This window comes from Aspergillus oryzae, chromosome 3 (assembly GCF_000184455.2).
Source record: "Aspergillus oryzae RIB40 DNA, chromosome 3".
Taxonomy (NCBI): Eukaryota; Fungi; Ascomycota; class Eurotiomycetes; order Eurotiales; family Aspergillaceae; genus Aspergillus; species Aspergillus oryzae.
Window position 1 is genome coordinate 1,688,729 of NC_036437.1, and position 20,594 is coordinate 1,709,322.

At 51.9% G+C, this 20,594-nt stretch overlaps 6 protein-coding genes across 6 annotated transcripts; 1 reads left to right on the forward strand and 5 right to left on the reverse strand.

Moving 5' to 3' along the window:
- Positions 1-193: 193 nt before the first annotated feature.
- prp28 (mRNA splicing protein PRP28) lies at positions 194-2,792 on the forward strand (the record flags this gene model as incomplete). The annotated part of the gene is made up of 3 exons (XM_001821115.3): positions 194-490; positions 604-2,567; positions 2,642-2,792. 3 exons carry the CDS (start codon positions 194-196, stop codon positions 2,790-2,792), a joined length of 2,412 nt encoding a protein of 803 aa, XP_001821167.1.
- Positions 2,793-3,099: 307 nt separating this feature from the next.
- Positions 3,100-5,855, reverse strand: AO090023000645 (M1 family metallopeptidase; the record flags this gene model as incomplete). Its single annotated transcript, XM_001821116.3, has 3 exons — positions 3,100-3,228; positions 3,281-5,651; positions 5,707-5,855. The coding sequence occupies 3 exons, from the start codon at positions 5,853-5,855 to the stop codon at positions 3,100-3,102; spliced, it is 2,649 nt and encodes an 882-aa protein (XP_001821168.1).
- Positions 5,856-6,908: 1,053 nt separating this feature from the next.
- On the reverse strand, positions 6,909-8,686 carry AO090023000646 (high affinity methionine permease; the record flags this gene model as incomplete). Its single annotated transcript, XM_001821117.3, has 4 exons — positions 6,909-7,769; positions 7,821-8,274; positions 8,336-8,567; positions 8,626-8,686. The coding sequence occupies 4 exons, from the start codon at positions 8,684-8,686 to the stop codon at positions 6,909-6,911; spliced, it is 1,608 nt and encodes a 535-aa protein (XP_001821169.3).
- A 1,000-nt stretch (positions 8,687-9,686) lies between these two features.
- Positions 9,687-12,996, reverse strand: atg1 (serine/threonine protein kinase ATG1; the record flags this gene model as incomplete). The annotated part of the gene is made up of 3 exons (XM_023235692.1): positions 9,687-9,736; positions 10,159-12,787; positions 12,871-12,996. The coding sequence occupies 3 exons, from the start codon at positions 12,994-12,996 to the stop codon at positions 9,687-9,689; spliced, it is 2,805 nt and encodes a 934-aa protein (XP_023090691.1).
- A 1,676-nt stretch (positions 12,997-14,672) lies between these two features.
- On the reverse strand, positions 14,673-15,674 carry AO090023000648 (putative phosphatidate cytidylyltransferase; the record flags this gene model as incomplete). The annotated part of the gene is made up of 1 exon (XM_023235693.1): positions 14,673-15,674. One exon carries the CDS (start codon positions 15,672-15,674, stop codon positions 14,673-14,675), a length of 1,002 nt encoding a protein of 333 aa, XP_023090692.1.
- A 2,253-nt stretch (positions 15,675-17,927) lies between these two features.
- AO090023000649 (diphthine--ammonia ligase family protein) lies at positions 17,928-20,162 on the reverse strand (the record flags this gene model as incomplete). Its single annotated transcript, XM_023235694.1, has 1 exon — positions 17,928-20,162. One exon carries the CDS (start codon positions 20,160-20,162, stop codon positions 17,928-17,930), a length of 2,235 nt encoding a protein of 744 aa, XP_023090693.1.
- Positions 20,163-20,594: the final 432 nt, after the last annotated feature.

Below are 20,594 nucleotides of genomic sequence, written 5' to 3' on the forward strand. Positions count from 1 at the left end.
AAAGAGAAACAGCTTCACTTAAGGCTGCAGAGCATCTATTCCAACCACTCCGACTCAAATAAAGCCATATCCTGGGGCTAATCTCACACGTGACTGCGCGACACCGCCCGGCCTTACAAATTCTAGAAGCCGCGGCATGGTCATCCATTGGTGATTCCGAAACAACTTTCAGTCACTATTTGCATTCGCCATCATGGACGATATCGTGATGAACGGTTCGCCAGAGGTGCCTCCTCCACAACCACCTCCCGAACCCGTCGAGCGACCTCCTACACCCCCTCCGCCTCCCCCAGAAGAATCCGTCGCCCCTCCTCCGCCGCCAGAGGTCGTTGCTCCTCCACCTCCGCCCGAAGACCTTCCTCCTGCGCCTCCGCCACCTGAACCGAAGAAGAAGAAGGTGGGATGGGGCGCGAAGAAGCCGGCAGCTACACCGCTTAGTGTAGAGGAACTGGTTCGCAAAAAGAGGGAAGCTGATGCGGCAGCTGCTAGGGTATGTTTTCCCTCTCTTGTTTTCTTAGAGCTTAGCATATGATGTCAACTCTACTGGTTGGCTCTGGGAGCTGTATCTGAATGTACATGGCTAATGGGAGCGTTTGTATATAGCCGAAATTCTTATCGAGAGCCGAAAGAGAACGAATCGCCCTCGAAAAACGAGCAAAGGAAGTCGAAGCAGAGCGAAGGCTAAAGGCATCAAATGGTGTCGACAGGAGTGCGACTCAGTCACCTTCAGTTAGCTCTGAAGTCAATCACAGCGATGGAAGGACTATACCAACCGGCCCCCGGGCTATGAGGAGCTCAGACACTCCTACCGCACCAGCTGCTATGCGCAATTCTCATTCCCATAATAAAAACCGCGACCTATCGCCGCCTCCACCACCGAAGTCAATGTCTTTCGGTCTTGCAAGTTCGAAAGGCGACAAGCGACCAGTCGATGATGATGAAGTAGCCGCTCAGGTAGCATTGGTTAAGCAGAGGTATATGGGCGCAGACCAGACGTCGACTTTCTCAGCGAAGAAGAAGCGGAAGAGGACGACAGACCGGAAGTTCAATTTCGAGTGGAATGCAGAAGAAGACACAAGTGGAGATTACAACCCCCTGTATCAACATCGACACGAGGCCAACTTCTTTGGACGTGGTCGACTGGCAGGTTTCGGAGACGATGTCGCCGACAACGTGGCGAAGAAGTATGCAAGAGCCCTGGAGGACCGCGACCACGAAGCGGGAGGTATTCGGGCCCGAGAGATCCTGGAAATGGAGCGTCGGCGGAGAGAAGAGAGCACCCGCAACCAGCTTGACAAGCACTGGAGCGAGAAGAAACTGGAGCACATGCGCGAGCGCGACTGGCGCATCTTCAAGGAAGACTTCAACATCAGTACCAAGGGTGGAAGTGTACCGAACCCCATGCGGTCGTGGGATGAGTCTGGTCTCCCCAAACGTCTCATGGAACTCGTCAACAAGGTTGGCTACAAGGAGCCTACACCTATTCAACGTGCTGCTATCCCCATTGCCATGCAGTCTCGCGATCTCATCGGTGTCGCCGTCACCGGTTCCGGTAAGACGGCCTCCTTCCTCCTCCCCCTGCTAGTCTACATCGCCGAACTGCCTCGTATCGACGAGTTCGAATGGAGAAAGAACGATGGCCCCTACGCTATCGTCCTTGCCCCGACCCGTGAATTGGCCCAGCAAATCGAGATCGAGGCCAAGAAATTCACAGAACCTCTCGGCTTCAACGTCGTCAGTATAGTCGGAGGCCACTCTTTCGAAGAGCAAGCCTACAGTCTCCGCAACGGCGCAGAAATCATCATCGCCACGCCAGGTCGTCTAGTCGACTGCATCGAACGCCGCATGCTAGTCCTCAGCCAATGTTGCTACGTCATCATGGACGAAGCAGACCGCATGATCGACCTAGGGTTCGAAGAACCCGTCAACAAGATCCTCGACGCCCTCCCAGTCTCCAATGAAAAGCCCGACTCCGAGGAAGCCGAGAACTCAATGGCCATGAGCCAACACATCGGCACAAAAGACCGCTACCGTCAAACAATGATGTACACAGCGACAATGCCCACAGCCGTGGAACGCATCGCCCGCAAATACCTCCGTCGCCCAGCCATCGTCACAATCGGCAGCGCCGGTGAAGCCGTCGACACGGTCGAGCAGCGCGTCGAGTTCATCGCAGGCGAAGACAAGCGCAAGAAACGTCTGGGCGATATCCTCTCTTCTGGCGAATTCCGACCGCCGATCATCGTTTTCGTCAACATCAAGCGGAACTGCGATGCTATCGCCCGCGAAATCAAACAATGGGGTTTCTCCTCTGTCACTTTGCACGGTAGTAAGACCCAGGAACAGCGTGAAGCCGCCCTGGCTTCGGTACGGAACGGCCAAACGGATGTTCTGGTGGCTACCGATCTGGCTGGTAGAGGTATCGATGTTCCTGATGTCAGTCTGGTTATCAACTTCAACATGGCGACTACTATTGAGAGTTACACTCATCGTATCGGTCGTACCGGTCGTGCGGGTAAGAGTGGTGTGGCTATTACTTTCTTGGGTAACGAAGATACGGATGTTATGTATGTTTTCCCTTCTCTCCCTCTATTGATATTGATATTGGTGGTTCCGGGCGGTTATGCTAATGGCTTTACAGGTACGATCTCAAGCAAATGATTATGAAATCATCCATCTCTCGACTACCGGAGGAACTGCGCAAGCATGAAGCCGCACAATCAAAGCCTACGCGCGGGTTTGCGAAGAAGAATGATGACAACTCTGCGTTCGGATCAAAGGGTGGATGGTGATCGTCTAATGCCGGGTGTTAATGTCTATATGATATCAAAATATAAAGGTTCCCATTTCTCTGTATTACATAATAACTGCATAGAGATCGGGCAGGGCTTGGTTCTCAAATTATATTCCCTATTATGCATACTCAACGTTATATGTACTCGGTAGAGCTGAATGGTATTTTCTAGTATACATCGGAATCTGATCCGTAGAGTTTTAAACGTTTAACCCGATTGGGCGTGATGCAAGGATTTGTTCCAGATCCTCAGTTCTTAACATGTCCATCATCCCACACTAAATTCATTATTAGTATGCTATCCCTCACAGCTTGCCATCGCGGAGATAGCCATTCGACTTCAGCCAAGATTCTACATCAGTGCGGTCACGGTTGATCCAGTTGATCTTGGCCCGGATGGCATCGAGACTCTGCTCAACGGCACGGTCAAAGCCCTAAATAGATGTTAGTCACACAGAATAGGCTCCATGTACAAATCGAACTTACCTTAGTATCCTTGTCCTTGAAGAAGTCCTCCACCTCCTTCAACTGCGCCTCGGTGCAGAAGCTGGAAGTAGTGAGCTGAACAACAGTGCCCAGCATACCAAGTCCCGGAGGCAGACGCTTGTAGAGTGCATCCCAGTTGTTCTTCATCCAGGCCCAGCGAGCCTCAATACCGGCTGTGTGGTTGCGCAGACCGCCAAGAGGCATGTAGATATCCTGGTTCTTAACTTCATCACTGAGGGCAAGGCCCAGAGTACGCTGGATGAGGGCCGGGTCTTCAGCAGAGCCGAGGCAGCGAAGAGCAGTGGTCTTCTCATCAGAGGTAGGAGCGTTGCGGAATCGGTCGTACACGACATTGTACTCCTTCTCGCCACCGTTCTTCAGAACGATACTGAAAACGCTACCGCGGATGTTCGGATGGATAGCGCTGGTTTCGCCCGCGGCAAAGCGTTGGAACATCTCCTGGGCGGCCTTGACGACAACTGGATCCTCGGCCGAGCCGGCAGCGCCAAACAGAAGCGCCTTGAATTGCTGCAGGATGTGGCCATCCTTCTCTGAGAATTCCCAGCCAATCTCGTGAGTCTTGGAGCTGACCAAAGCGCGCTGGAACGCCTTCAAAGCATCCTTAGCTTGGCTATCCTCGAAGAGCCATGCGGCCCGGAGAGTACCAACGCGGGCCACGATCTCATTCCACACGATAAACTCAGCCTCGTTATCAAAGCCCTTGAGGAGCGAGAGCAAACCGGAGGTGCTCTGGTAGCCAGACGAAGCTAGGGCACCAGCATCTGCAATCATACCGGCGCGGTCTTCGACAGTCAGCAGGCCCTGCTTGGCCGCCTCACCAAGCTTAGTGAGCCGTTCAGGAGTGTAGGAGGTACGATAGATAGCAGAATGGTCGGCGTTCAGCTTATAGAAATCAAGGTCGGGCACCTTGAACTGGCCCTCACGCTCAGTCAACATGGTGTTCTCATCAAGACCCTGCTTTGTACGCAAGCCCAACATGACAGGGTACAGAGTAGTGTCCTCTTCTGGGCGAACATCGCCAGTGCGCAAGAAGCGGTTCTGGGTCAGCTTGATCGACGAGCTAGCAGCATCCTCGGCCACAGTGACCACAGGGAATCCGACGTTCTTAGTCCAGATATCCATGACCTGCTCGACAGGCTTTCCACTTGCGTCAGCAAGAGCAGCCCACAGATCACCAGTCTGGGTGTTTCCATAAGCGTGCTTCTTAATGTAGTTGCGGACACCCTGGATGAAAACGTCCTCTCCCAGGTACTTCGAGATCATGCGCAGCACGGAAGAACCCTTCATGTAGGAAATGGCATCGAAGATCTGGTTGATCTCGTCGGCACGCTTGACAGGCACTTCAATAGGGTGGCTACTACGGAGAGAGTCGAGGGAAAGCGCGCCCTGCAAGCTGTCGATGACGTAAGTCTGCCAGACCTTCCACTCCGGGAAGAAACTGTTGCAAGAGTACCACGACATCCAGGTTGCAAAGCCTTCGTTGAGCCAAAGGCCATCCCAGAAATCCATGGTGACAAGGTTTCCGAACCACTGGTGAGCCAGCTCGTGCTGAACGACCTCGGCAATACGCTCCTTGCGCGAAGCACCACTGTTCTTCTCGTCTAGAAGCACATCGACGATACGATAGGTAATCAGACCCCAGTTCTCCATGGCGCCTGCACTAAAGTCCGGCACGGCGACCATGTCCATCTTAGGGAGAGGGAAACTGCTATCAAAAGCCTTCTCATAGAACGCCAGTGTCTTAGCAGCCAGATCCAACGAGAAGCGGCCATGCTCAATATCCTGATCCGGCGTAGCATACACACGGATGGGGACACGGAAGTCCTTCGTCTCAATGTAGTTCAGGTGACCGACAATGAAAGCCACGAGATACGTGGACATGAGTGGGGAAGTGTTGAACTTGACGACCTTCTTGCCGCCTTCGGCATCAGTCTCCGAAGCAACGTCCATGTTGCTCAGGCAGGTCATGCTCTTGTCAGCGATTAAAGTCACAGTGAACTTGGCCTTGAGGGCTGGCTCGTCGAAGCAGGGGAACGCTCTGCGGGCATCCGTGGGCTCCATCTGGGTCGAAGCAAGATATTTGGTCTCGCCGTTTGCCGTCTTGTAAGACGACCGGTAGAAGCCAGCCATATTGTCATTGAGGATGCCGGTGAAGGTGAGCTTCAGCTGGGCGGAGGATCCGGCGGGGATCGTCTCGGCGAACTTGACGGTAGCTACTTGGGTATCCTTGTTGACGGAGATCTCCGGGCTGGAGGTGACGACGGAGCCCTGAGCGGATACGATGGCACTGTGGATGTCGATCTCGTTGGAGTTGAGGGAAATGGAAGTAGTATCTTCGGTGACCTGGAGGCTACGCTAACCATGAGCTTCAACCACGGACAGATGGATATCAAGTGGATACATACTCGATCACAACGGTACCCTCATATTTGAAGGACTCGAAATTCGGCTCCAAGGTCAGGTCATAATGGACCGGCTTGACATTGGTGGGCAGGACCTCACGGCCATGGGTGATGTTCGTCGAGCCCGAAGGCACATCAGCACGACGACACATCCTGCGATAGGAGCAGTAACGCTTGGAGATTTGAGTAAGGGGAGAACGGCGGGAGGATAAGCGGTTGACGGAGCGGGATGAGGCGGCGGAGGGTGAAGAAGGAGCAGTCGTAGAGGAAGAGGGGCCAGATAAGGAACGAGAGAAGAGGAGGGGACTTCTGGAGGGGAAGGAAAGCGGTGGCTTCTTCGCTGAGTTTAGTACCAGCGGCGGTAACCGCGTAGAAGAGAAGCGATGCATGGGCCCCGCTGAATGGAAGGGAAAGGATAAGATAATGGTGGAAAGGCGGAAGAGGGGTAGTTCCCAATGGACTAATCACGGAACAAGACACCAGAACAATAGGGACCACCTAAACAATCCCGACCTTGGAGCAAACAATCAACTGCGATGTGTTATTCCACGTCCTAAGGAAAATCACGACGGTTAGCCTTTTGCGGCAGGCGGTGAATCTCGCCTCCCGTTTTCCCTCGGCCAATCGGCTTGCCCGTCCCCAGCCAGCTTGTTGCCCAATTTAGCGGCGGGGATATAGTTATTCCGCACAGATTTTTGCTATATATTCCGTCCGCTTGCCCTCTACCCTAGTTCATTATACATATACATTCTTTCAGCAAGTAATACTCACATACAGCAGATGCCATGCTCTTCCCCCACAGGCAGATCGTTGTCGAGCTGTCCTTTCGAGGGCAGTACTTGCAAGACCGTACACCAGCCAGTTTGAGGGGTCCATGACTGCAATTTTTTTGCATCCTTCGTGGATGGGCTTCCATAGATGACTGGGACACATAAATCTCTTCAAATAGTCTATTATTCAAAATAATCGAAACTTCTTAAAATCTCTCTATAAAGATCTATCCTACAATTAAGAATCGAAGTGGTATCCGTAACATGTTGAACCGGGGTATAACTTTGTTGACCAAACCAAATGTGCAAAATCAAAAATCCCCAGAAATTCCCAACTCCAGACAAATGCTCCGCTGTAAACATTATGATTACGCTTGAAAATAATGATGTTGAATCTTGAACTCATGAATCATGTCTAGGTTGTCCTAGACAATCTTAGGAGTGCTGTTGCTCCTGTTGCCATTGCGCTTGACGAATTTCAGCTTCCGCCAACGGGAGACGTGAGATGACACTCCGAGACCAGCCGTCAGCATCCACCACGGTTTCCTTGACCAGCACATAGTTGCCCAAGCGTGGGAGCAAAACGGCCCACACGAGGTAATAGATTCCACCGGCTGCGAAGATTCCCAGGGCCACCACACAGTGCAGGTAGTATGGGAGTTCCTCGTAGACGCTCTGTCCGGCACTTGGGGGCACGTACGGCGCCACCACCAGATACACGTTGGACAAGCAGAAGAAGATGGTCACGGGAAGTGTGGCGCGGATACCAGGGTTCCAGTCGGGGAACTTCGTCTTGTGGGTGAAGTAGACATAAACGAGGCCACCAGATACAAAGACGTTGATGATGGCGAGCGGGTACGAAATCAGGTTGACCAAGAAGTTATAAGCGTCTCCGGGAGGGGGAGCCAGTAAGATGATGATCGAGACGATGTAGTGCTCAAACAGACCAGCGGCCGGCGCATTAAGTGGCTTGTTGCTAGCGAAAAACTTCGAGAGAGGCAGGACACCCTCACGTCCCAGCTCTTGGACGATGCGACCTTGAGAGAAGATCACCGACAAGACATTGCCAAATGCTGATAAGGCGACGAAGACCGACATGACCTTCTCTGCCCTCGGTCCAAACATGTTACCGAAAAAGACGGCGGCGACAGTCTGGCCAGAACTAAGAAACTGTTCTCGAGGGACGGCGGCGAAATAAGCGATGTTGCAGAGCATGTAAAGGACTCCAACGGATCCGATGGCAATTGGCGCGGCGATCTTCAATGTGCGTGTGGGGTTCTTGGTCTCACTCAAAGCCTGTGACTAGTTAGAAAATGGTGTCACGCGATAGTAATCGACATTACTTACGTAGTTGGCATTCGAGTAGCCGATAAATGACCAGATGACGTTATATAGTGACATGACGATTCCATAACCGCTATTCGTTGTGCCTTCAAAGGCATTCCGGAAGTTGTGAGGGGGGTTATCGATCTTCATATGACCTCCGAGGGCAACAAACCCACAGACGACGACGAACACGATGATGACAAGCTTGACCACACCAAGGAAGTTTTGGAGATGAAGACCCCACTTCAAGGCGAAGGCATGAATGAGGAAAGCAGCAGAGATACAGGCCAACCCAATGCCACGTTGGTTCCAACGGTCGACCTCGACATCAGCGGCATTGAGGATGTACTCGCCGAACACCACACTGTTGCTCGCAGCCCAGCCAAGTAACATGACGTAAGAAGCATACATGCATGTTATGAGGAACTTGGGCTTCTTGAAGACATATTCAAGATAGTTCTTTTCACCACCGTTCCTAGGCATGGTTAGTCCGACTGATCTCAATGAAAGATAGTACAGGACGGTAGTAAACGTACTTCGGGATAGCAGTACCCCATTCCAGGTACACGGCGGTACCGGCCATGGCAATGACAGTGCCAATCACCCACATGAACAGGGAAAGTCCAACACTACCGGCCAACGACAGGATAGTACTTGGCGTAGCAAAGATACCAGTTCCAATGACTCTGTTGAAGATCAGGAACGAGGCGCTAACCACGCCAATTTGCCGGCGGTCTTCAGGTGTTGCGTCGAAGACATTGCCCTCATCTGCACGGTATAGTTAGATCACGGCTTCCGATTCATCGAGATAGATCACAATGCATACATAGCTGAGAGACACCATCGGCCCTCCGGGGCCCTTCTTCCAGGGCCTTTGTGTCCGGCATGACTCCCTTTGCGGATTTCGAAGCTGAATCGCTCATGGTAAAGCGGAAAATTTAGCCTAAAGCTCAAGAATGTTCTCCACCGAAGCTCTAGAAGCTATGGAGAAGAAAGCAGGCGAACGAAAGGGTTATATTGAGCAGATCCAGCGGCTAACGACGGACGTACACCACGAGATGTGATGATGTGCTGAGCCTAAATCTGATGCAATCAGGCCGGTGCGTCAAGGCTGGTGTTGGCAACCGCCTGAAAAGGAATAAGGTCCTATATTATAAAAGACCATGCAACCTCGTAAGAAAGAGCGAAAAAGGTGCAATGCTGACAGGGATTGAATTAAGGTATCTTATGACCGGTAGATTTAAGCTCTCCCCGTCAAATATGCATATAAGAATGATTAAAAGAAAGAGATGGAGCTAAACGAAAGATATCATAGATGGCAAAAGAACACAAAGAGAAAACAAAAATTTTTTTAAAAAAAATTAGACGTGAGTGCCACATGGTTGAGCCCATAACGCAATTAATTTTATGAAGGCGAAAAAGGGTAAAAAAAAGTTTGGTTCTGCAGCGGAACCAGTATCCACAGGAGAAAGCTCCCGGCCTTCTAAATCGCTGCGAGACCCTTTTCCTTGACAAATGAAAATCGATGGCGTGATAGCCTCGGCGCCTGTGAGGGTTTTTGCTTGCGGAAGATCCGCTATTCTTGATGCAATTAGGCCTAGATTGTCTTATTCCGCAGCTTTATATCCAACCTAGTGAGTCAAGTAGTATCCACGTTAGTCGAAACTGCACCAGAAAAGCATCAGAAAGAAAAAGAAAAACAGGAAATGGTGTCCAAAAGAATTTTCGTTCAATTAAGTATGTACAATACAAAGTGGTCTGGTAATGGTCTCTGTTCAAATCAAGAAAAATTTCAATCCTGCGCCTACCCAGACTCCCAAGCCGTAGCTTCATCATTCATATCCAAGTTGTGGCAATTTGTATACTTCTCCCACCTCGAACGCCAAATCAAGGCAGTACAAAGCTAGACTGCTTTCTCGTGACAATGAAAATCGAAGCTGCAAGGATGAAGAAACACGGAAAGAAAAAGAAAAAAAGAAAAAGAAAAAAAGCGCTGACAGGTCTTCAACAGAAAGCGCCGTATATGAACTCGCACACGATTGATTAGATATAGAAGGGATGTAAAATGCAGGAGAAATGAAAATACCGAAGAGAAAAGGACTATATCTTGACGTAGCATGTACCTGCATGCATGAGATTAGTCGTTCCACGTTCTATTTGGGCGTTGTCCCGACGGCCTGAGCAGCAGGCACCAAGCTGGACGGAGCCACCTTGCCAGGAACGCTAGAAGGTGGGCTCTGCCGTTTTGCCAACAGGGCGAGTTTTTTGCGCAGGGATGCCAAGCGACCCCTGATGCTGGATACCACTGCATGACCTGTCAGAAGAGAAATTTTGCCATTGTGTGCGCGGGATAACTCACATTTAATCACCACCTGTCGGTCTTCCATCCGGACGCCATCCAGCATGGCTTTGTCGCCATCTCGCCGGGCATCGCCTCTGTCGGTGCCGCTTCCTGGCTCAGACCGGGATACCTCTTCTTCTTCCAATACAGCTTCCAACATCCGAATGGCTGTGACATACGCTATCTCGCACCCGGAAAGCTCTTCACCCGTAAGTTCATTGATAGCGGCTGCCCGACTCATCTCTAGTGCCCGATCGTACATTAGCTTCTCCGCCGTCACACCCGAACTAACGACAACGTCCGTTGATGCGCCGGAGCCGACGGAGGGGCCGACGGAGTGATTACTGGGATGACTGGGGTGATCTGGTGGCAAGCGTTTCTGGCCCTCGATTAATTTGAGACGAACAAATTCTGCCTTTTCCAACACCTCGTTGAATCGATTTCGCACCCATTGTACGACATTGTTGATGCGGTTGCTGACAAGCGTACTCGTGGCGTCCGTCCTCCCCATGGCCGATTCGCCAAATGCTTCTCCACGGTTCTTCCGGGACCACCAAGCGCCAGCGATATCCATAGATTTTGCCAACAAAGAGAGTGCTTTGACGTAGAGAACGAGGGCTTCTTCGGACAGAGTTACAACGGCATCAACCGTGAGCCCACCATCTGTCAGATCGGTAGAATCTCGCTCCCCACCGGGCACATTAGCCCTTCCCGACGGGTCTGTTTGAACGGAAGGCGCCAGAGGGATGAGTTGCTTGTATTTGACCTCAGCGAAGCCATACACCACGTCACTCCGCGTGGCACATTCCTCGATCACTTGGACGGTCTTCGCGTCCTCATCCAAGGTCACGTTAGTCCTTGCTCCATCCCCGACAACCATCAAACTACCTTGAGCCGCCGGATACGCCGGGAAGGGATTGTAGCCCAGTGGGGGAGAACGCCCTCCTTTCGTAATAGTCATGGGTGGCGAGAAGCCCATCCCAAACAAGCGTCCGCTGGCCATGTGGAGCGCTTTTGAGATGGCGGACGTAGGACTCTGGCCGTATCGACGCTCATAGGAACCTTGACGAGTGTGCGTCGAATCAGCCCGAGCTCGTCCCGAAGCAACTTGCATTGCTTTACCTGTAGTGGCCAAGGGCGACGTAGCTGTCGCCGTGGACGAGCCTTGTGTGCCCGGACGACGCGATAGAGCATAGGCGTTCCTGGGGAAACCACCCTGGATCCGAGGACTATGTGCCAATTCATCTGCAAACGCATTTACCTCCACAGCACGTTTCTCAACGAGCACGTAGTCTCTCTCAAACGCAATTTCTTGTGCAGCGCGCTCACTTTCCTCTTTCGTTTTCTCAGCTTGCTTCTCAGTTTGCGGGACTCCCGCGTAGGTATTTCGGCTCCTTTGCCGCTCCATCACAGCGGCCGTAGCGTTTCGATCTACAAGCTCCTGGCGACCGGGAGCCGTGGCAAGAGAAACCACACTTGGTCTCCGAGGCGTCGTGGTTACCGTTTCTTTAGATGTAGTCGCCCTGTCCCCACTTCCCATCCTACGCATAGGAGATGAAGCCGGCGGAGTGTCCGACCTCTGCGTGGGAGGTCGATGAGCAGCTGGGTACGATACTTGATCGTCCTTTTTTCCAGGGTACGACGCGTCTTTCTCACGTTTCATCCCGGTGGGGGTCCTTGACCCCGTTCGAGACTGAGGACGAGATGTAGATCCGGAGGTGTTCACTGCGACAGACGAACGGCGGGACGTCGAAGGAGCATCATCAGCTATTAGCCCCGGGATGGGTCCTGTGATAGTGTCGCAGTCGAAGAAATCGGAGAAATTCATACGTTCCACAGGATTCCGCTTCAGTAGCATTCGGATAAGTGACTTTATTTGTTCCGAAGCAGGATTCTCCTCGGGGAACTTGATCCTGTCCTCTCCTTTCTCAATCTTCCGAAGCAGCTCAACATGGTTCGTTGCCCGAAAAGGAGGCTTGCCCACCACCATCTCATAAAGCACTGTGCCCACCGACCAAAGATCTGCTTTAGCATCGTATTTCTCGTACCGGAGGATCTCGGGAGCCATATACAGAGGGGAACCACACAATGTTTCAGCAAGCGACGTCGACGGAAGAGACCGAGCAAAGCCGAAATCCGCAATCTTGAGCATTGGTAGAGATTCTAATCCCGTTGCAGGGCTAAAGGATTCATCACACCCTTTGAACGGCACGACCTGAGCCACACCACTCCGGTACGATGACGGAGACGGACACAGTAGTAGATTTTGTGGCTTGATGTCACGGTGGATCAAGTTTCGATCTCGGAGAAATTTCAGGGCGCTTGCCAGCTGCTTGAGGAAATGGCGGACGACCACTTCATTTAGTGCGCCACCACGGGGGTTCGGATACTTCGCAATCATGTCCTGCGTATAACGATGGTCCCCGAGTGTATCTCGGCGCTTGATGAACAGTGACAGATCTCCCAAGGCACAATATTCCATCACCAGGTGGATGTGTGACGTCGTCTCATGGCAGTCAATGAGGGCAACGATATGTGGATGGTATAGCCCTTTCAGGATATGAATTTCCGAGGAAAGGTTCTCTTTTAGTTTCTTATTCAATTTGGAGAGGTTGACGGACTTGATGGCGACGTAAGTACGTGATTTCTAGAAACCCCAAAGTATTTAGCATTAGCTCCGTATAGCTCCACTTGAATAGACCTAATGAACCTTAACAAGTCTAGACTTACCGTATGCACACCCTGATAAACTGTAGCAAAACTCCCTCGGCCAATTTCATCCAGTCTAGTATAACGACCAATGGGCATCTCGGCATGGGAGGTCTCCCTGGACCTCCTGTGGTGTGAAGACGACATACTGCGAACAGGGCGACGACAACGCCCTAAGAGGAGCGTCTACAAAGAATCAACCACACCCCGGCGGCCACAACTACCTCAGCAACGGCAGCAACAACGATTGCTGATGGAAGTGGCCCATCAGGGGAAGGAAGAGATGATGTCCAGAGAGTTGGTCGATAGGGTGCTATCAAGGAATAGATAAGGCTGAAGAAAGGGCGGAGAAGGTATGTCGAAGGATAGCAGAAGCCGGGAGCTGTGGAACGAAGGAGGAGATGATGGGCGAATATCGGGCGTCAAGGACCGAAACGACAGAAAGTGGACCAAGTCGCTGTGAAGGAGAAAGTGTCGAGGTGAGCAGCAACGACAAGGATGGGAACAGTATACAGGCGTACGAGAGCGGTGAGGCGGAAACGGGTGCTCTACGCTGATAGGAAGGCGATAGCTGCAGGAGGTAGCCAAGGATGTTGATCAAGGTCGATGGTGGTCGGGATTATCCCCGATAACACTCTATAGAAGGTGGTACAAGCGTGGATGCGAGAAAACGCAAATGGCGGAAGATCAGAGAAATAGGAGAGTGTCAAATAGAGGCAAATGGACAGGAAAGGAGAGGAAGTACCGACTCTGGCGTATCAGCGGAGGATGATGTGATGAGGCCAGGGCGGGTGACAAGCAGTAGACCCAAGGAACGTTTGACGATCTCGTCTTTGGGGGAAAGTACCAGTGCTAAACTAGTCCGCGATAACGATCTATTGGGGACCAGTGGGAAGCAAGGCGGTCAGAAGGGCGGCGATGGATTTGGAGATGATCGGGAACCAATCCAGATGAATATCCAAAACAGGAACAGGTTGATTACTGGAATGACTGGGATGACTGGGAGGAGAATGGTCAGATTCCTGAAGGCGACTGTAAAATGATGGAAGATCCAGAAAAAATGGCGAAGATAGAGAACCAGGGTGTCTCAGAAACGGGAACCTAATCCAGCGGTGGCCTGAGGCCGGAAGATCACAGGATCACAGGATCATTCCGGGGGTTATCACGTTATCTTCGATCGCCGCCAGGACATACAAGGACCTTGTCCATGACATCTACAACTCTACAAAGTGTACCGAGTCGTCCGTCATTCACCATGACACCTGCACTTCCTGTTACTCATACTCTCTTTTAGCCAGAGTGAATGACTCATCTGATGATAGCCTCCTGTCCGCAAGCGCCCGGTTTGCCACTGAATGACTGAAGATTGATCTGCCGAATCATCGATAAGACCAAAGTGGAGACGCGTTAGATACGTTGGCGTCCACTAACGAGGCGATCAGCAACGTCCTTGACGAATCGTAGAAAGTTGCCTAAGGGGATTCAACCAGTCATCTATTATTATTCTCAGGTATGGTATCTTTTTCCCATGTCACGGGTGGACCCCCAAACAATATCCTCGTCATGTGAATCTGTTCCAACACATCAAGGCACAGACTATCTACGCCGCTCATTATTCCTTCTAAATCTTGCAACACAAGGTAGAGAGGAGAAAGGAAAGTCAAAAAAAAAAAAAAAAAAAAAGACAGAAAACCATGGACAAGAATGAAATACAAGACAGATCCCCCTACCCATTTTCCTGATCTAGAAAGTCAAAACCATGCCAGATAAGCTTCTCAGGGACTGTTTCATCCAGAAAGCATGTCCCAGTAATCTACCTGTCCTCACAACCCGAGTCCCCTGACGAGCAGCCACAGCACAATCGGTACGACAACATTGTCGTTGCACCCCGTCAAAATCGCTTCGGTCGCACTGGTGCCTGCAGCTGCTATGATGGCTTTGCACACCGTCCAAAGCCAGAATACTTGATTCTGCCCATCGTTCCCATGCACAGCCCACTGGCCCGCGGCAAGCCACAGTCGGGCAAAAACTAGACCACCGGTCACGGCCGCCGCAAAAGCCACGCTGCCTTCCAAGGACTTGCCTCCACCCCAGAACCACTTACGCCGACCAAACCGACGACCCACTAGTGACGCGGCTGCATCTCCAAGACCGACGCATACTACTCCGCTGACCATACTGACATCCCGGAACTGAACGTTCCATGCGCCCCACGGGTGATCTTCCGACCGGGGGATGTCAGCCAAAGAAAGCCAAAGAGGAATGGAGCATCCGATGAGAAGGAAGATGTGAGAGATGATGACAGGCCCCCGATGGTCACGGCCGTCAACATAGGGTGCCAGGAAATAAGTCAACGGTCGAGAGATTGGCGGCATTTGGGAGGCCCGGAAAAGATCCAGGAGGAGAAATATAGACAGTACTAGAGCCAGAGCAAGAGCACAGAATGCAGGATCGATGTAGATGGTAGGAAGAAACATCAATACCATCATGCCGTGGAAAACCTTGCGTCTTGTATCCACTTCTACGAGGGAGCTCAACTGGAAAACAACGCCCAGGCCCATCATAATCACCACAATACAGTGAGCAGCAATCAGAAGACGTGTGTTGGCTTCGCCAAAAGAAGTTTGCCGGAGACACTCCATCCAGCCGAGAGAGCATATTTCACCGTCCAAGCGAGGAGGAAGAGGGATCCAATACTCCAGGTTCCACATGATCACCCAGAACCTGAACCAAGACACATTTCCAAGTAGGTAGCTCAGGGCCCACCCGAAGGGCTCCTCTCCTTGCAGTGCGCGCTCGCCCACGTACTTTCGCACAGGACCCATGATGATAATTGTCACAGCAGCATATACGTACAGGGCATAAAGCCATTTCCGCACTTGTGCTTGTGGTACAGTCAGTGACAAAAAGGATGCCAGACCCGGGGCCATCGATCGTTTCCGTCGGCCAGATGGAGTGGTCCTGATACGCTCTGAATGTGCAACCTCATCCACGCTGGAGATGGTATGTCGTCTTCGATGTACGGCATGCCGATGGCCGTTCTCTTGGGGAGCTTTGTCGGCCAGTTCTCTAGCTGGAGTCTTGTCTCGGAACTCATGCGTTGTTCTGCGTGGTATTGGCGCTATGTGAGCCTCGGATTCACTGTCCGACAAAGCATCTTCAGAGGAGCCCGTTCGGCTCAGTTTTTGGCAGAGTTTATGGTCGATAACATACAGGAGATTTATTCGTGATTGCGAACCACTGGGCGACCGTCTAAACTTCCAGCTGGGGATCCTAGCCAGAGCGACCTCCCAACGGAGAACATGTCGGCAAGAGATAAAAATGCACAAGCCGCCCAACCACAATAGCGCCTTAAGGATCTCCGCCTGGGGGGCGCTCGCAAACAAAAACAGATTCACAAGAGCACTCGTCAAAAGCTGTAGTTCTGCCGGAAGGATACTGGTAGTTAATAAGAAATCTAAAGTGGGTATCAATGCTTGATGGAACGGAAAAACAAGAGTCAAAACTTCAGAATTGAGGCCGCGAAGTGTGAGAGGCTTGGGTATCGTGTGATCTGCAGAAAAATGCTCCGAGACAAGAATGGGTATCAACGTGACCAACCAATGGACGACACTGTGACCATGCATCCACTCGCGCAGTGGAATGACAGGGGCGGGTAAAGACGAGAGACTGAGAATGATGTTCGGCAGTACCAACGCAGGGCTACAGTGCGCCAAGGATAAAGAGGTGTAGATGGGTATCAAAATCGGGTAAAGAAGAGGTGCGGGATCGAAACTGCTTGGAATGGTAAAAGAGTATAGTCCGGAAAGCCGTAGGCGTCCATTTCTCCTCAGCGGATACACCGCGTACAGGCCGGTGACAAGAAGGCCATGCGCAAGTAGTTCTGCCAGGCGATAAAGGTAAGCAATGAATTTCACAAAATGCCAACAGCAATCATACGTACCTTTCCTCCAAGCCCATGCAAGTAACCTCGTATTCTCCTGGGACAGCACAACCGCACCCACGGACAATAGAAGACCGGTCTCTAATAGCCTCCGCAAGACTTCGAGGCGCTTTTCCCCAGCCTTCCCTCGTAGTCCCACCCTTCCTGTTCCCGTATCTTCACTGGAGCTCTGTCGTGAGCTCCGGGACGTTGACCGTCCCAGCGAGGGCCACGGTTGCAATAACGGCAACCACGAGTCACGGTCCGCGGCACCATTGAAGCCCGAACGCAGCCCTTTCCGCTGCCGAAGCGGTGGCGCCGGGAGTCCTTTTAAAATTCCTGTACTCTCATCGTCTGCCTCGGTGCCGCTATCACTAGACGTTTTAGGCCATGAATTGGGAGTTGGTTGATCGCGGCCATCGGTAGGTAGCAGATGCGGTTCGGAGCGTTTTGAGCCCTTGCGATGGTAGGGGTGCGGCGACCGGGAAGAATTTCGGAGACTGTCCGAGATAAATGAGTCGGATTGTATTAGATTACTGGAGGGAGTTAATCTCTCCTCATGGTTCTGCGAAGCGGCCATGACCCCATGGACTCTTGATCGGAGAGGTTTAGAGCGAGTACGTCATATCTGAGGAGACAGTTGCGGAGACACGAGGACACTAAACTGAGAAACCACGTTAGTAGATTATCCATAAGCCGGTCCAAACGGGCAATCCAAGGCATACAAGTGAGTATAAAGGCGTATTGCTGGTGGAGTGCGAAGGATCGGTTGTTATTCAATGAGGCAACGAAAACGGAGGCGGTTTTTTGCTTATCACATGCTTTTAGGCTCACGGGATAATGCGAGTCAACGGTCACCCAGATTATGCATAGATCTAGGCCTCTAGGATTAACACTTGCACTGGCAATTTTCCTGGTCCTATTTCATGAAATCCAGTAATGCTTCATATGAAACATGTCCCAGTCAACCCTGAGTCAGCGTACCACTGCTGATCCTGTATCGCCAGACACTTATCTCCTGATGTCTAAGCACACTTATCGAGCAGTTGTGACCAATCAATTAGGGTTGATGCTAAATCTACACACAGGCCTTCCGGTTAAACGTGGCATCAGCCTTATTCTTATGTCACGCAATATGCAGCGGTAGTAATTCTGTCTACTCTGTCCACGCGTCCGTGGGGTTATGCGTCTGTAGGATAATCCCAGCCGCCAATTGCCGCCCTTTTTGGCCCCATACTGACGTGCAAGGCACGATCTGACCCGGCCAAGTATTGGCAGACAGCGGCTGTGCTGTGTAGAGAACTGCATGGGAAACACCCGCTGTGGAGTATCTTTCGAGAAGGCGCTGCAGGCACGACTCCAGTTCGGTACCATTGTCAATCTCGACTCCTGTGTATCGCAGATTCCCGTCCGTGATGGTGTCGATCTTGCGACCAACATCCAATTCTTCCGCAGCCATTTTCAAGCCACCACACCGGCAACCCAAACCCTGCCATTCGATATCGCTACCCCGGGGAAGTTCGGCAACCTGGACAGCAAAAAATGGAGGAACCAGTACGTCCGACTGCACCACGGATATGTTAGGCAAAGCAGCTGCCTCTAGGTTTATTGGCTGGTCATGAGCTCGTCCTCCATACTTGATGTCCCAAGCATCCAACACCGGCTCTTCGTCATCCTCGTCTGAATCTGTTTGCTGGGCATACATCATCTCCCACAGACGCCATGCGATTTGCGCTTTGGTACCGATATGATCTGCTCCCGTTAGATACGCAACTGCCCCCAGCCACCAGTCAACCTGCATCGCTGCCCCAATCCTCCACATGTGCTGCAAAGACAGCACCGCTCGCAAGGAGTAGCCCTCTAGCCACGACTCTGGGCCAGCCACCATATCCATCGACGCCGGTTCCAGAGGTATCTGACCGGCAATGTACACCAGCCGCTCTGATCGCACCGGAATAGACATAGCCTGGGAATACGGCCCAATATTAGCCGGGGCCCAGTATGATCGGGACTGAACATGAAGACCCTGCCGCAGATCCCTAGGACCCAAATCAACGACCAACGAGACCATAATATTCACGCCCTCGGGGAGGCTATTCCCACAGGCCACCGTAGCTCTAGCCGGGGGATTCGGCTTCTTAAAAAGCGAAACGTAGATATCGTTCATCAACGGGAAATCAACCATCGAGCGAATCAAAACCGTAGCAAAGACAATATCAGCCGGTGTCCGCGTACCCGTAGACTCCAATATAAGCTGTATCTTCCGCGCAATCGCCTCCATCTGCTCCCCAGCACCAGGACCAGCCTCAGGCGCCGCAAGATTCGAGATAGCCCAAGTACCACCATTCCTCGATTGAGCGACCTCCCCAAGCCGCCACATCGACTGAGACTCCTCCACAGTCTTGAGCTCCAAATCCCCCACCTCCGAAACCACCCCATCCAAAACCCCAGAGAACTTCACATCTAACAACGCCGGCCGCCTCACATCCCCCGGCGAAACCCCATCCTCTCCATCCTTGGGCACACACCTCGCCCCCCGAAGCCTCACAAACCCAACACCCCCCTCCCCAGAACAGACCTCCCTCTCCTCAATCTCAATCCTCCCCTTCCAAAGAAACCCAGGCCCATCAACCGCCAGACTCTCATACTCACCCCCCTCCCCTAGAACCGCACCCCCAAGATCATCCACCACAAACCTCCTCATCCCCCTCTCAATCCTCCTCCGCACAAGCCCATCCGCACTCGAAACATCCCCCCAAAGAAACCCCTCATCCAACCCCCCAGAGGCAACCTTAATAATCCTCGCCTCACACCCAACGCCCGCCATATCCTCCAATAACCCAGCCTGCGTAACCACGCCCTCCCGCTCCACCGGCGCAGGAAGCACCGGATAATTCCACAACCAAGCCAACGGCGTCAACCCCAACCGAAACGCCACATTCTCAATCCTCGTTCTTTGATAAGTAGACAAGATCGCCCCAGCACAGACAGCATTCGCCTCCGGATGACGTTCCATAACCCGTTTCAGCAGCGGAACGAGCGACTCCGTCTCATCTTGGCCATCTTCCTGGTGGGATTCAGCCATCTGATCCGCGGCATCATTGCGATAGATGCGGGCTGTGTCGACCGCGCCGCCGGAAATGGGGGCGCGGTAAAGAGGGATGTCCAAGGCCTGCTCGTAGAGGGGGATTACGGCGTGGCCAATGGTTTGGTACATGAAGCTGTCGATGTCTTCTTGGGCATCTTGGACGGGCGGGTGGAGATTGGCTAGGGCGATGACTTTGTGGCCGTTGCGGATACAGTGTAGGAGGGAGTAGAGGGAGTCTTTTCCTCCGGATATTAGGGCGATCACGTTTAGGCTTTTGCCTTGTGGTTGTGGTGATGGGGTCATGGTGGGGTTGATGGTATCATTTGAGGAGAGGTTTTTTTTTTTTTTTTTTCTTTTCCTTGTTTTTGGGTGACCCCGCGCTTGCGCTAGAGTCTAGATGCTTAAGATATGTAGACTAGTGGTAGTTCGATTTAATGTAGACCAGGGTTTGGTCTTTTAGTTGTTAATCATTCGGGATTGTGGATTAACTTAATTTTTACTGCGGGTGGTCGTCAGATTTCAAGGTTGGTTCCGGAGACGGAAGCCAAACCACTGACCATGGGTTGACAGAACATACTACTCTACTACTCTACATACTTGGAAAGGTATTTCTTGATGAATCTTTGATTATCACTAACTGTGCCACAAATCAAATGGGCGCTTGAATTAACAACGGGGGAATATTATGGATGCAAACAAAATGAAAACAGGATGATGCGCACAGGGGTATGAGGC